Source organism: Fistularia commersonii, chromosome 4 (assembly GCF_037954325.1).
Source record: "Fistularia commersonii isolate RoL2024-O1a breed Wild chromosome 4, RoL_Fcom_v1.0, whole genome shotgun sequence".
Classification (NCBI taxonomy): domain Eukaryota; kingdom Metazoa; phylum Chordata; class Actinopteri; order Syngnathiformes; family Fistulariidae; genus Fistularia; species Fistularia commersonii.
In genome coordinates, this window is record NC_141287.1 from 8,940,138 (window position 1) to 8,957,292 (window position 17,155).

General features: G+C 36.3%; 1 protein-coding gene across 5 annotated transcripts in view; it reads right to left on the reverse strand.

The window, feature by feature from the left end:
• uxs1 (UDP-glucuronate decarboxylase 1) overlaps positions 1-14,028 on the reverse strand; it is a 32,204-nt gene extending 18,176 nt beyond the window's left edge. For 2 of the 5 annotated variants that reach the window (XM_086145128.1, XM_086145132.1), the window contains exons 1-7: positions 13,262-14,021; positions 9,145-9,172; positions 5,570-5,618; positions 4,324-4,367; positions 3,096-3,156; positions 2,699-2,879; positions 304-408 (exon numbers count right to left, since the gene is read on the reverse strand). In XM_086145128.1, the coding sequence (XP_086001254.1) occupies positions 304-408; positions 2,699-2,879; positions 3,096-3,156; positions 4,324-4,367; positions 5,570-5,618; positions 9,145-9,172; positions 13,262-13,352 (559 nt within the window). In that variant the 5' untranslated portion in view covers positions 13,353-14,021. Of the gene's footprint in view, positions 1-303; positions 409-2,698; positions 2,880-3,095; positions 3,157-4,323; positions 4,368-5,569; positions 5,619-9,144; positions 9,173-13,261 lie in introns of all 5 variants that reach the window. The other 3 variants (XM_086145130.1, XM_086145129.1, XM_086145131.1) reach the window with 3 other exon arrangements.
• Between the last annotated feature and the right edge of the window lie 3,127 nt (positions 14,029-17,155).

Genomic DNA, 17,155 nt, shown 5'->3' on the forward strand with positions numbered 1-17,155 from the left:
TTCCAAAGGCTAAAGGGAGGAAGTAGCCCTGAATCAATGCAGAGCTGAATTAAAAAATAATAGTCAATATTGGGACATTAACATAAGCTGTGGCTGAGTCATTCAACAGATAGTCTGAAAGACTCACATTTCTATTTGATCATTTAAAAGTACTTTGTTTAAAATCATCAGCGGTTTATTTTCCCCATTCCTATTGGATGAGATTTTTGCAAAAATGTTAAAGAATGTTAAAAAACTACAACATTTCACAGAATATATTGTTTGTTTAAGACATCCTACCCTCAGAATCATATGTTTACTCACCCAGCATGTTTAGAGTGCCAATGGTGTTGGTCTTGAGTGTTTTGATGGGATTATACATGTAGTTGGGGGGAGAAGCCGGAGAGGCCAGGTGATAGATCTGGTCCACTGGGAAGAAAAGACTCAAGGTTCATCATTTCTCCTTCACCCAGAAATAAGTTTTGATCTTTAGCTCCCTCAGACTTTTCTCAATGATTTTGATACATATAGAACTGACCCAAGAGAAGATGCTATAGCTCGGATCCTCATTAATAATATAAACACGGTGTCCAAAAACTGTATTTTCATCTAGACTATCACCTAAGGAATGTGAAATTGTGGAAAAACACATTGTAAATAGCATATTGTTGTAGGACTATTTTAGGGAGAAGTCAATGGGTATGCCATGAAAGGAACAGGCTCGACTAGACAAAAAAAATAGGGGTCAGTCACTGGGTTTTAAGAACTGAAAAGCCAGTCAAATCTGCTATTTTTCTCCTCACGTCTCAAAAAGTCTGCTGAAATAAAGTCACAACTACATTAAAGTAAAAAGCAATTACTTGGAAAAATAAACAAATAAATAAATAAATAAAATCAACATTTTACCCCTCAATTTACTGTGTAATCACGATTCTACCAAAAGGCCACATCCTCAATGTTGGATGAAGCGCGAACTAAATGCAAAAGAAGTGAGGTGAGCCAAGCACCAAGCACCACACTTGGATCTGAACGGCTGTATAAGGGCACTGTCTATTCTAAATTTAAAACATTACTAGTGGGCTTTTGAGCTCACACCCCTACTGATCTGGTTTCACACCAAAGCAGTGGCGCTGTGGCCTACCCTGGAGGACAGGCTGCTCATCTATAATTTTTCACATGCTTTGGTGAGGTTGTACAGTGCTTTCCACCATATTTTCCTGGTCTGAATTTAAGTGGTACAAAGTCTAACATATCAATGAACCTGAAAAATACCTATTTTTCTGGGTTCCAAAAAGGTGATCCGGACTTATTTACATATGTCTGGGGAGTGCCCTCCAGTGGACACATTTTGGCAATGATAGCATCTGATAAGCTGTGGCCACCTTGCCTTTTTATACATTTATTGAATAGTTTACTCAGCTCATATCCGTTTTGCCAGAAAAGCTTTTAAAGCTGAATTGATAGCTATGAGAACATAACAACAGCTATATGTAACCTTCTGAAAAGACAAAAAAAATTAACATCCCCAATAGGCATCCAATTTTTGACAGATTGAGTACAGATGCTACGTACTGACATCACAGCATCATAAATGCAGCCAACAGAAATTTAGTCGGCCTAGACAGGCTGCAGACCATTTTGGCATCAATTTAAAAATGTTACCCTCGACTTTTAAAGCACTGCATGGCGTGGTCATCAGCATCTTGCAGTGTTTTTGATTATTATTCACCATCATGTATCTAGTGATAAATAAAGCTTGTTCAAAGCTGATGAACAACAGTGTTTTTGAGCGTTCCTGCCCTTTGGAACGCTGATTGACAGTAAAATTATCACATATTTTATAAACCCCATATTCAAATCTATTTTATTGTATTGGCTTCTTTAAAAAAATCTGTAGTTTTCCATGTGGTACTCTTACTGCTAATTTTATACATTACTGTCATTTAGACTAATTGTGTGCTTCTCTAATGGTGTTTTGCGATCATTATTGTTATTCAATATATGTGACATACGTTGTAATGGTTGTTTTTCCAAATAAGGTCAAGGTGTGACGGACAGACACAAAAACTGCATTTTGAGAGTTACCAGGATTATTGTAACTTGATGTATCTGGTAATAACAGATATCAAGGCAATCAACCCAATGAATAGACATCTGTCACAGCAAGATATGCCATTCCATTCTCATCCTGCTTAGTTTTATCCTTATAGTTGTCATTCCATTCTCATCCAGTTTATTTTCATCCTTGTTGTCATTCTGTTATATGCTCCAATCCTTGTCATTGTCTTCGTCTTTTTAATTGTCTCTTCTACATATACATATACTTATATTCATATTTATTGATATTATTATTTTTGCATTGCTGTGACAAACGAATTTCCCCTATGGGGATCAATAAAGTAGTATCTTATATCTTGCAAGCCCACTATGGGGAGAGCAAATCTCTATGAACTGAAACAACTACTTTGGCACACATTTTTGGCATTTGCTTTTCTAAAGACCTGTTTCATAGCAGCTTGATTAAAGTTAAAAAGACGTAGAAGAAACAACTTTGAAAGAATTACCTTTTTAGTCAAATTCCAAAACATATGGTATCAAATTTCTTTTAGCATCTTGCAATAACATGTTTCTTACAACATGTTTTAACTGGTGTTGGTGGTGGTATGGGGGAGGCTGTCAAAGATTTGGCCCACTTGGATCCTAAAGGGTTTACACTCACCCTCAATGTAAAGAGGCTCCACCACATCGTGATTGATAAGCTCAAAGTTTTCATGGCCGATCCAGTGCTCCACATTCCTTTTCCTTCCAGTGAAGAAGTTGTCTACCACTGTCACCTCATGGCCATCCATCATCAGCTTATCTGTCAGGTGGGAACCAACGAATCCAGCCCCACCAGTAATCTAGAAAACACATTTAAGTTTCATTAAATCAGTTAAGGACATATTGGAAAATACTGATTGATAATGTTAATCTTAAACAATTATCATTTTGCTCATATAAACAACATGATGTAATATGATATTTATAGGATGAACTTTGACAGATTATTTTTTAACACAGTAAAGGTTATCAAGCATGAATGACATTTATTGACTATATGATGTGAATCTGCATACCAAAATTCTCTTTCGATCCTTCTCTGACAGAAATTTGACAGGTGGGTATTTCTGCGAAAAACTGTGAGAGAAAAGATAAAATTCCTAAGTGATGAACATCAGGAAGAGACAGAACAAAGAACACTGACCATGAACTGCACATTAAGTAGTTCTTACCTAATAACTAGGCTTTGTCTGTTTTCATAAAAGGCACCTACTTTTATGGACAAGGAGCTGTAGTGCTAAATTTTGGATAATGACACAGGCATGACCATTAAAAATGAAAAATTACTTATCTCTGAAAACCTCCGGCCGTTCCTTGTTTCTCTCCTTGAAATTATTTGTGTTACCAAATAAATTAACTGTTTTTCTTGGAGTCAAAGGATATTTCCTGTCCTCGCATTTAAATACTTATTATACAGAACAGAGTTATCTTTATTTTCATAAGTCAAACCAAAGCACTTCCTCTCCACACTAATAACTTCGTTGAATTAGTCTGTTGTGATGGACTCAGTCAAAGTTTCGATTTTGCAAATTTTGCAATATTTGCAATACAAGGTAATATAGTATCATGTTTTCAGAGAATATGAATACAATATTCTCCAGGATTGGATCACTTTGCCAAGTATGCTGCTATGCAATGATATTTTCTTAAAATATCATTAATTCCTCTAGCAGTTAGAAATTCTTGGAAAGTAACTGCAAGATTAATATGTGGCAAATTAGTTAGGACAAAAACACTAATTTCCTCTTCACAACACAGTGGACTTCAAATGATCTGTGTTCATACTTAAGTCTTAAAATTACACAATGAACTTTGTCTGATTATTGAAGAGTGTTTAAAGTTAGTCATGATTTGTTATCGTGGCAACTGGACTTAATTCTTCCTCCTTTAAGACCTCTTGCAACAATATGATTTGACAATGGTTGCAGTGACCTGGATAACTGAGAAAACGTACTTATAACTTGAATTGAATTCAGTATGGTAGTTTAAGGAAGAAAAAAAATCATGAATATTGTCTCTGCCTCCTTACTTATGAAGCATACAAAGGACAAACCAGATCTAGTCCTGCGCAATATAGTTTTTCAGTGAGACAAAGCATATTGGATTTACATACTGGTAATATGTTTAGATAGATAAAAGGTAGCAACACTTTATACATAATAGTCTCCTATGTTTTTCTGCCATACTGATGGCATGAAACACACAGGCACAGACACACACATTCAGGTACACACAGACACAGACCTCTGCTCCAGATCACGAATCTTCTCTCTGAGAGGAGCCACAGCCTTGAGTGATGAGAAATGAAAGGATGCATATGATGAGAACACAAGTCGGTGTTTAGTAAACAATAAATTATGAAGAGGGGCCTGCAAGTTAATTGCTCCCAGAGATGAGTTGGTTCATCAACAATGAAATAAAGCAAAGCTGTGGCTCTTCTCTTCAGAGATTAATGATCTGGAACAAGTGGGAGGAATTTTGCTTTTATTAAACAAAATCCATCCGTCTTTGGGAGCAAAAAAATTGCAAGCTCTTCCTAAAATGACTCGTTTGAATAATATGGGTTCTATCTTGAGAAGGTTTGAATTAGAGGTGGGTTATTAAATGAGAATCAATGGCCTTTTTTGATTATTTATCAATAATACTGTAATGATATGGGCCTAAATAAAAAAAGCAGTTAAAGCATACTGAAAAAGGTGTTTTAAGGTTAAGGTGAAGATAATGACTCAAACATAATGTATCATTGTCTCTCACGAACAGACATGCCTGTGGGAAAATCCAAATAATGAAATTGGAAATAAAAAATAGGCAGCATAATCTTAACGCAAGGCAAAAACCACAAAGTCAACAGAAGATTTTTTATTTTTAAATATACTACTGTGCAACATTAAAATATAGCTAGTGTAAAACACAAAGTTAAATAGTAGTATTTCCTCGCATAAATCCTGTAATTAAAATCAAACTATGTAAACGATCTGGGGACATCTTGCATAAAATCATTGAGAAATTTCATGTATTTCACAAAATTATCTGAAATAGTCATGCTTGTTTTCTTCATATAAATATAGGCCTACTTCCAGACCATTGGGTAGTGCAAACTAATAATCCTTTCAAAGTAACAGAGCAATGCATTTAACATTAATAGATGTGTGCCTATTCTTTAAAGTCTAAGGTCAACCAGATAACAAATTGAAAATAACACCTGCCAACTGTGATAAGCCATACAGAGGTGGATATCATTTGTGTTTTGTAACTGACTTTTAAATTTCATTGCATATATTAAATTCAAAATACTTGGATGTTGTTTAATAAACGTTTATGACAGTTGACTTCTTGGGGCATTGACACAAATGTATACCTTCTCCAATTTCCATTTAATAAATGTGCATTCATTAGGAACGGAATTAGAAGAAGGATAACAACATATATCAATGTTCTTTCACAGAAACAAAAGAAGCAAAAAAAAGTCAGCTTTCTGAGGATAACTCACTTCATCTATTCTCTGTTCAATCCTCATTTCTCCATGTTCTTGTATTGTTCTGTGACGGCAGAGAAGGACAAGGAAGGCGGGAAGGGGGGGAGATAATGGCAGCCACAGTTACGTGAAGAAAAGATTACACATGATTTGATGCACTGATTGTTTCATATACATCTAATCACTTCCAGACATAAGCCCCTGACAATGTTTACATTGCAATGGAAACAAATTAAACAAATTAATCTTGCCAAAGGTTAATTTTCTATGTAATTAAATAAGCAGTCTGGCTAATTTAAATAAGGATATGTGTCTACATCAGTGTGGTGTAGTGAAGCAATGGAGCAACATATCAAGGTGTGGCACATATGAAACACGTTTTCATTTCTAAGGGAATACCACATGGATCTTTACAATTTGAATTTAGTCAGTTATAGTCTAAGTTTGCCAAAATAAACTGATTTTAGTGTAAAACTGTTAATCAAAGGTTTAAAACAGAGGCCCCCAAACTACGGCCCGGGGGCCGGATATGGGCCGCCTTTACATTTTTCCCGGCCACTGAACAATACCAGCGATGCATTATGATTTTATGATCATAATGCAAAAAATAATACAAATATAATCATAATGAAATCTACTGGGACAAAGTCCAATCTATAACCATACTGGTAGTGAAATGCGTTGTATTGGTAGGTTAGTATCAGTTCAGTTTCATAGCCTGCTTGCTTTCTGGTTTTCACAATGAATTTGGGAATAAAGAGCTACAAACAGTTGTGCCTACAAGAAAGTTAATGCTCCTTGGTCTTTTTTTCTGTGAAAAACTTGAAAAGGGTTCTTTGGTTATTATTTATTTCATAAACGTTATTATTTATTTTCTGATTTATTTTCATTCCAGTCAAAATCCCCCAAAGGGTTAATTTTTGGTTATATGTGTTTCCTGGAAAACAATAAAAGCTTACATGTAGACACCTCTGCGATCGTCACACTTTTTGTTACAAACTGGCCCGGCCCCCCGTCAAAGAATGGAAAAGTGATTTGGCCCTTGCAGGGAAAAGTTTGGGGAACCCTGGTTTAAAGTGTTTGTTCAGCTGTAATTAACATTCCTTCAAGGCATTAATGAGAGTACTCTGACACTGATTTTTAACTACCATATTCTAATCAGATCCTCACTGAATGAACCACTGAGCAATAGCCAGAGATGTTCTGTCCAGCAATTATCATAGGGGGGTATTTGAATTCTAACCCTTGGGGACTGATTGACAGCACAGCACAAAACTAAAACAACATCAAGGAGCAAGGTGATACTCAAGGTGTACTCATTAGACTCTCAACTCCTCGGACCAATGGAGGGTCACAGAGTTCAATAAAGCAAATGCAAAGTCTTAATGAGTTCTCTGAATCCTGGTTAGGGGTTTTGTGCTTTGATGGGTAGCCACTGAAGCAGACTGTGAGGTATATAGTGGGTAATCTGGGTGATTACAAAGCACTTAAAGGCCCTTCTATGAGCAAGTAAAATTTATGTAGTTACTAGATAATGCAATTGATCAGTTCTCATCTTACATTGTTGATGTTTTTTTTAAATATTATATATATTTGAATTATGTTATACTACTTTCTATTTTTTCTATATTTTTGCTCCACTTCTCCTTGTGACTTGAGCACTTCTTTTCCAGGGAAGAGCAATACCAAAATAATATCTGCCTACTTTACAAAAGCTATTTAAACTGACTCCTCTCCGTCTTTCTCATATTTGTCTCACAGCGCTTACCCTAGGTCATGACTGACTACAACCAAGCTCTTTGAATCCTCCATGCCACTATGCTACCTTGGATCGCATGATAGAGATTCATCTCAGGAAATGTGTGCAAGATGAACTGTATTTGCCAATCAACAAAAATGGATTCATCTTTGCTGAAGAATAGGTTGGGTGAGTTAAAAGATTCCTACCAATGGTAGTGGTGAGGACACAGTGATGCATAAGACAGGACTCATTCATGAATCAGCCACTGCAGAACCTCAGTAGTGCACTAATGGAGCCCGGCAGTGAATCAAACTGAATGATTGGACACGACTCCGAGAGCTTGGTGACGTACTGTGTGTTCCTTGTCATGATCCAAATCAATGGAAACAGTCAAAGGGGAGGTTGTGCTCCCAGGCATTGATCAATGGCCACAAATTAACGCCAAATTATAGTACAGCTACTCCAGAGAACTCCTTTTGGACTGCTGCTTCAGTGTCCACTTTGCCAGCAACACAAAAACACCAGCTATGTAATGTATCTTCAAGCTAACATTTGGAATAATTTCCAAGCTTCACCAATTATCTGTTGTGGCAGGGCTAGGTGATATTATCATATTCATATCATACTTTATATCATTCATAAAATACAAACAGATTGATCACTGCATAATGGATATCTCTGTCAAATACTGAGATACATTATTTCACTGTGTACGATCAGATCAGTTTTTCTGTGTAAATTTAATGGTTAAATTCATCATTTCAAAGATCATCTAGATTTACCATGAAAAACAAATTTGAAAAAAATTACGTAAAAAGTAAAAGGAGACGGTTTGGGGCTTTTATAATTACTGAGTTCACATTTAAAAAGGTTGCAAGGTTGCAAGTGATTATACTGGGGACACAAGTTATATAAATTGGTGACATGATGTTATTTTCCCTGATATCTATCTGTATCAAAGCAATCATGCTAAGATACAAGCTGATATAGAGCATTGGAAATCTAAATCTTGTCACTCTCAAGCCAATTATTTTGACCTGTGTAGTGGCAGAGTAAAAAAATCTTTAGAAAGCCATTTGCCACTGACTTCTAATAGACTGGGCTGCTCAAGAGATGTTTGCTTCCATTGCTAATTCAGACAACATACTTGTGGCAGATTTCTAAGAAGCTACATCTCTTTGGCTGTGAATTCTCTTGTGATTTCTGTGTGCATACTGTTATGTTAACATACAGTAACACTGTTGATCATAGGCGTCAGAAAACCAGTGGTAAGGATGTCCCCTCTCCCATCTCTGACTGTTTTTGTTTCCAGCTCATAAAACCGGATGGCATGGTTATTAGGGCTCAGACTGTGACAGTCAAAGCAGAGCAACTTGCAAATATGCCCCCCAGCTGTGTGAAACCAAGATGTAGAATCAGGTGCAACCACTTTTTTTTGTTGTGTTTCACAAGAATTAATGGGAAAATAACTTGGAAACCTGCTTTAAATATCTTGCTGGTGGTAAAAGCCATAGTTAAAATATCTCATTAGTCATTGTATTCTGCTCTTAGAATGTATAAAAGCAGTAGCATGCTGTCTTACGGGCATATCAGCCCATATGACAATATGGGACTAGGATCTAGTAATAAAATTATACGACTATGAAGTGAAGATTAATTTATTACGGGTGAATATTTACTTGCAGTCCTAATTCCAAATTTTGTTTTGCATGTTCCACTTTAACTTTAAAACTCTGTTGAATTCAACACAGGAATCTGTGAAAAAAATATCCTTCAAATCCCCAACTGTATTCAAATTAAGTAATTTGGCAAACGTGCAATGAGCAAACAGAGAAACGAATCACTGTACCTCATATTGGTATACGTTCCCCAAACAGCTGAAAGAGAGAAGACAGCAGAGGTTAACAAAAAATATTGCTTGTGTAGTTATATAAAGCAATACATCTCAGGATCACAAATATACATTCACAAATGATTTTTCAACCAGGTGAAAACAGAGGCTTATCTTTGATTCTCTCCACAAACAGACATGTAAGCATGAAGCTCCGGATGTTCAGACAGACCGATATGGAAATTAACTTGGTAATATCCTGTTTCTGAAATCTTGGCAAATATCTTTTTTATATTTTTTACAAATAATATTTGGTTAAAACATTTTTGATTAACTTGTTCTAAGTTGAAGGAAGGATGTTGAGATTTGAACTGCCCGAGAGGAGGCCTAGAGGAAAGCCAAAGAGAAGATCTATGGATGTAGTATAAGAGGACATGAAGTTAGTTGGTGAGAGAGTAGAGGATACATATAATAGGGTTAAGGTTGAATAGGGTTAGGGCTTACATCTTATGATCTTTGCAGTCTCGGGTTTAAAACTGAAAATCTGAAGGAAATCTCAAGTCTTACTAGAGGCTTACTGGAGTCGCAGAGCGCTCCCATGATCTCAGTCATTCAGCGTAAGGTGGTAATCTCCATCTTTGTGCAGTCATGCCTGTCTTTTTCTGGTCAATACCAGCCATGTTTGATATTATCGCATATTATTACGGTGATGTAACACAATCAACAACCAATAAATGAGCTCAAACAAAATGAGAAAATTAAGACTGGTTGACAAACAATCACCAGATTGACATTGGCGGCAGATGCGCGGAAGGATGTTCCGATCAGAACGGACCATCCAGAAAGAGGAGCAGACGTTGAAGCTTTGGGCAGAACAGTCCAGCTTTTTGATGTCAGCTCTCCAGGAGGAAAAGTGAATTACTGAAAAAGCAGAGGCTCTGCAAATACTCTGTAAAAATATTGCATGGTGGAAGGAAAATAAATAAATAACATTGAATTTAATAAGGAAATAAAAAATAAATAATAAATAAAAATTGCTGGAAGAATCTTGCAGTTTTCTACAAGTGTTTTCTGAGTCTTTTCAAGTAATTTAGATGGAATATCTGTAGTCTTTATAATATTTCAGTCTCTTAAGTCAATTAAAACTAACAACTAGCCTTTAGATGTGAGCTGGCGTCAGATGATAGTTTTACAAGACTCTTTTCAAAATCTTCGAAGTCTTTAGATGTATGGGTAGCTTTAGAGAGTAGCCAAAAGAAAGAGGAGGAAGTTATATGTAAATTAAAGCATTACTGTCACTGATTTTGGTAGTGCAGTTACCTCTTAAATAGAATGCAAATACTGGTCAATTTCTGTGACTGTACTTTATCAAATAGTTTCTTTGTATTTCTTCAAGAAGCCAGTGTTCAGGTGATACATCAATCACTGTTTGTCGTTCATTTTTGACATTTCAATGACCAATTAACTCATCAATTCAACATTTAGGAAATTACCAACAGATGAATCAGTAACGACTATAACAACAAATGCAGCCCTATTGTAAACGTACAGTTAAAAGTTTTGATTCATAGATGGTAAATGTTAAACTTTACTTTGTCTGTATGACAACTAGACCAGGGTTTCTAATTTACTGAGATAAAACAAATATGTTCTCCTTTTTAGTCTCTCAGTGGCAAATGGCAACAGACTCCTTGTTTTTTTCATCCATCGTAATGACAGTCCCGGACAAAGACTTTTGGTTATCAATAATGCATTGATCACAGATACTCATTGCATACTTTGACATAGGGACACAATCTTGTTACTGCTTGTTTTTGTTGTTGCCAAAGTAACTTTACAGCATTTAAAAGTCAAGAGACAATCAGTAGACAGAGAGACACCAACTTATACTATTATTTAAGCACGGTGGTGTGTGACGTTTTATTCTAAGCTCACCTTTAATGGACAAAACCAATCTAATCATTACATTTAATAAATGGCAACAGGCAACTGTAACTATGAGGTGCAGCTTGGAGAAGATAACCATGTCACACGTTAACAGATGTTCATAAGCACATGCAGGAAATTAAATATAGGCTTTCAAGTAGCAGCATCTGTGGGGAATCCACACATAGACACAGAGTTTTCAGGCAAGACAGCGATCCTTACAGTTGTACAGTTCAGGTTTAGTTTCAGGTTTTCCTCTAATGGAAGGTATTAACCAATGAACTGACATGACAGTGTATAAAATCCTGAATTGAGTATCTTATTGCCTATGTATACTGAGGTATATACCTTTAGACGAATAACAATCAAGTTTTTACTCAAGACCCAGTATAAATATTGTCTGAATATTCATACTACATGTGAAAAGAAATGTAAAACAATTCTCCTGAAAACCTTTTGGTATTGATTTGAAAAATCACTTCAAGATTTGTGAGCTATTATTCCAACAAAAAATATTTATTCAAACTTTCTGATAACTGCCACAGCTGATATGTTTCCTTTCAGAGCCACAGGAGGTCTTTCCTACCTGAGGCTATCAGACTTATTAATTCCTCTCCCTTCAGCCGCAGGGAATCTCAAAATCTTTGTACTTAAGACCTTAAACACTTATAGCCTTGACTTGTTACTTTGACACTTTATAGTTTAATTTGTATTTCTTATTCTCCCCCCTTTTTTATTCTGTTTATACAATTTCCTACCATTATTTATTATTGTTATGTTTTACTTGAAACTCTGGCACAACAATTTCCTTCGGGATAAATAAAGTTGTTCTTATTCTTAAGCAGTGTTTGAAGATGGGTACAGCAGTCAGGCCCCACTTTGCCAGTAAAAAAGGCATGCCACAACACCAGAGCTGTCAAAATGATACAAAAACATTGTTTAAAATTGATCCTAAAACCAACATTGTATCTGGCTATGAACAAACACCATCAACTGACCAGTCCCTCTTCACTGATATATTTCTTTGACTCCAGTCATGCACTGCATTTGGTGCAGCAATGCTGGCTCATAATGGAGGTTGGAGGGCAGCAGCACAGTCTGTTCCAAATATTTGTATTTAGTTAATTTTCTAGTCAACAAAAAAAATATTTAGAACACACATATGCAGCTCTGTTTAAAACTACATCAATATTTTATTTTTTTGGCATCTATATATGTTCTTTCTCCAGAACCAACGTCTTGAACAGTGAATGACATGCATAGTTTGTTCATGCATAATACCTCAGTATAGACAGTTTACAACTTGCTCAGGGAAGTGGAACGTGTTAGAGACAGACCAAGTTTAAATTAGCTACAATGGTCACACGAGCATGTTACCTCTTTCTGCTGTTTATTACAAACATCTCTAGATGGACACAACATTTGAGTGACGACCCTCAGCTTTGGGAAATGACATTTTTTACGAAGTTCAATTAACAGCATGTTAGCACTCTGAGTAAAAACCATTTGCTTGCATTGTCAGAAGACACTATACCTTTTTCGAAATAATACTGATTGGATCATTGTCAGAATATATAACATAAAGGTGATTTTCATAGCACTGATGTAATTGCTATTACATCATATAAACATCATACTCCAAAAGGGCCGCATTGAATAGAGGCTGGAATCAGAATATGAAAAGCCAATTCAACATAGTCATTACCTAATATCCCTATATTTTCTCAGCATGCAGCTTGGCCCTATTCACTTGCAATTCACATGTGTATAAATTGATGATATCTTGATACTCTGGCTGAGTTCTGTACATGTTTTTCCCCCCTGAACACATTACTTAATTGCTCTTAATGCATCAAACTAGATAATTTAAGAACTCAATGTTCAAACATTTTGTTTGCGCATGTCTAACTATAACATACTCTATATAATTTCATCAAAATATTCCATATAGTTATAAAGATTCCAAATAACGTGGTAGATTTTTTTTATTGAAATTGATTAATCTGATTATCGATCTTGAATGTGCGCGACCGTGAATCGGAGATAACAGATGGATGGAACTGTGACGGTTCAATGATCTAAAAGTAAGACGCTGGTGTGACCATGGATCATAACGAGCGACCAACTCCTGAGTTTACACTGATGTGTAATCACATGAATTGTGAACTTTTACGTCAGACACATTCAAACAAATAAAAATCCAACTCACAGGCAATGTAGACAATCAAAGCGAGGGCAAAGAGTAGCTTCATCATTCTTCTGTTTAATCCTGATATCAGCCAGGCGACCCGCTTCATCATCCGCTCAATGCAACAGGAACAGAAAACTATCGCGCCACACGTTCTGGTCCAGCTAAAGCATTTTGAGCATCAACCATTTGCGTCCTCAGTCAGAATCGGGCCCCAGGATGTCTGAGTGGGTTAAAGTGACTGCATATGACTTAGCGGCCCAATATTAGATGAATGTAACTCCAGTCAATGGACAGGCAGGCTGTCAGCTGCAGCACCAGCTACGTCAACACGGACCCCAGGAGCGGTTTACGTGGCTAGCCGTTTAACGTTAGCACTCCCAGGTAGCAAGCTGTTATCATGTGGCAAGCTACGTTGTGAAGCGTTCACCTGTACATCTATATATACATTCTACTGCAGTCATATATGATCAGACCAATACAACACAGTTCTCTATTTATGCCTAACGAGGATGCATATCTTAAATTAACATATAAATACTGTCGCTAGCGTCTTACTAATAAGTGATAGAGTGAAGCCAAGTGGCAGCTTGACCAGATTAGCGGCTAGCTACGACTAATTAGCCGGCTACTGTTAAAAAAAAGCACTGTAATCCCTTTGATTCATAACTGCCACTGATAACGGATACGAATCTTGCCTCGTTGTTATGTCCACGACGGGAACCAAAAAACAAAACATCCGTTCATTTTGACGGTGCAAAATATTCAAGTATGTCGGTTCTTTTTCTTCTTCCTGCGTGTGACGGGTGGCATTAAGCTTCAATCTGTATTACCGCCATCTACTGGGCTGACTGATTAGCCGTAGGACTAAAGCCTGACACTATAAGAAATAATTAATTTCTTTATTCATATTTTCTATATATATTTACTCAATTAATTAATGCATGATGGAAAAGGGTTTTATTTACTTTTTTGCACCCAAAGCTTTCCAGCATTCCCTTTCAATGTTTCACATTCTGTGTTAAAATGTAGGTCCCAGTATCTCTAGTCTGACAGGGGAGCCTCTCTGTGGGAAGCTTGCATGTTCTCCCCTTGTCTATGTGAGTTTCCTCCCACATTCCAAAAATATGCAGTAGGATTAATTGGAGACCATAAATTCTCTAGACGTTTGAATGAGCGCGTGAATGATTGTATATCTCCATGGTTGTACATCTCTATGTGTCCTTGTGATCTATTGGCACACAGTCCAGGACTTAGCCGTCCTTGCCCAATGACCCTGCAACCTGGAGTGCAGGAAAAGCGAATAATGAATGAATGAAAGATAAACCTTTACTGCACATTGTCCTTTGTATTCCAACAATGCAATAAATGTAATGCAAACACAAGTATGTTTAAATGATAGTATAGATAGATAAGATAGATAGATTTAGTATGCGGTATCTCTATTCAGGGTAATGTTGGTGCAAATACCAGCATCTGCTGCATAAACAGTGTTGGATTTTCTTTTCTTCTCTTTTCTCAGACACTTGTAAAACTGATTAAGAAAAGCAAACAATCCTTTCTGAACCATCTGTATGTATGTAAAGGGACTGGCAAATTCCTCTACAAACTAGAGAAATCAACCCACACAAACAGGAACAAACAGGCCAGTGTTTTAGATAATGGCCAAAAGGGGATAAATCTTCAGACTTTTCAGCATCATGGGTCTTGCTTCCATGCAAAACAGTTGCACTTGGCACCTTTCCTGCTTATAAAAGCACCTATGTTTCAAGACATTGCTCTGCGGAATGTCCTTGGACATTTGCCGTATAGTCCATCAGTGAGTGATTTCTTCCAAGCTCCTGTTGTGTTTTTACCACGTCAGCCTGAAGAGCAAACATTTGCATTCTTTGTATGCTCCAAAATAAAGATTTAATGCTTTAAGTAGCACCATCTCTAACTTTTAGAGTGACTAACTCTAATGCGCCATAAGCAGTGTCTCATAATGTAACTCAGATCTACTTTGTTCTATATGAATATCTCTTTTAGTCCATCAAGTCTTCACTGTGACTTAAAAAATTCTGATGAAATTACAAATATTCACATATTCAGTATTGACCTCTTAGTCTCTGTCTCTATAAAAATGTACTGCAATATTATTCTTAAGTTATTATTAGAAGAGTTCAATGGCTTGTAATTTTTTTCTTTTTGTTTTAAACTATTTTAAGGCGTCAGCACAGGTATTGTCCCGCTTTCAAATAAGTCACATGCTTCACTGACAAATGACTGGGCGGTCAAGCCAAGTGCATCTCAGCAAAATGTTTTTCAGGCAATCCAAAAAAACTGTCACAGTAAATATGACAAATATTGTATGATAAAATGAAGACATTTAATATAAAGAGATTCAAAGGAATACTTTCCCTCAAAATCATTATTTACTATAGAAAAATATCTTTTCAGGGTGTCATTTAACGCCAGCTCAGGTAGAGAAACTGCAATTCTACATTTTTCTATTTAATTTCAAGTTCTTTTGAAGATGCATAAAGCTGAAATCGGTATTGCTCTTTACTTTTTGAAGTATTTGTGGTGTATGTGGCATTTCAAGGTCCATTCAGATAGCTCTGTGCTCGAGGACTTTTCAAAACATAAATATTTGTTTAGAGAGGCTGTTTACTCTTTACAGATGGATTCCAGGATATTCATGAATTTGAAGACACTAACTTGGACTTTTTGACTTTCTAGTTGTAACACATTGGAGCATAATAAGGCCCCAGTGGATCTATGAATGCTTCTTAAATCTTAATTATTGATGGGCATCAAAACCTAGTTCAAAAATTTTTCAAAGCGCAAACATTTATTTTTACAGTGCAGCAACTCATAGTTGCTTCTTTACCAGTCATCATTCTGCTGTTTTAAGAATGTTGTTATGCTAGAGTGAAGCAAATAACTTACAGAAACACAGAATTTTCATTCTTTGAATGATTCAGATAAGCAGTGTAATGTTAATTTACTCTATGACGAAAGTTTTTGATGTCGCAATTTAGTGTCGCTCATTTCTCGTTCACCTGATTATCAGATCTGTGATGTTAATTAGAGAGACAAAACCCATTCTGTAGTACTTCTGTTTTTTCTTTTATTCTGATTTAATTGGTGTTCCCTTTGGGGCAGCGTGGCGCAGGAGGTAGAGCAATTGTCTTTGGAAGTGACCATTCCTGGTTTGATTCCCGGCTGCTCCTACTGTATCAAAGTGTTGTTGAGCAAGACACTGAGCCCCTAACTGCTCTGCTGATGGATGGCAGCCTACTGCGCATAGTTCATCCATGACGGGTTAACTGCAGAAATAGATACAGATCCCACAGGGATTAAAAAAGATTGTGTTGTTATTATTTTCTCATTTCAAATGGTATTTTAAGACATTGGAATGGGGTATTATACTGTAGCGATTTACAAATGTTGGGGTATATGTTGATGGTTGTTTTCTGTGTGGTTTTGGGGATACTGGGAATTTTGTGGGTGTGGTTCATGGTGCAAGGAATTCTGTTTTTTGTTTTACCTGGAATTGAGCGGGAACGGTTAGTTGTATTGCAGGCTTGTGTAGCATGGCTTTGGCCATTGCTACTACTTATTAAACGAACATTTTACCGTCAACCAGGTGTTTTCCCTGACTAAAACGCTACAATACTATTTCAATAATACTCCTTCTACAAATAGGATTCTCCTTATTCATCTCTTTATTTGGTCTCTTTCTATAGTTCTCTCTGCAAGACATCAATACTATTTGTTGATATCAGTTCACTCCTTTACTTTTCTTTTTATATAAACTTTATCAACAACCTACATGTGTTTTTTTGAGAGAAGTAGTTATATATCTAGTAATTTTGTTGTCTTCTGAACAGATAGATCAAAAAAGACACATTTGTTAAGCTTCTGGACATT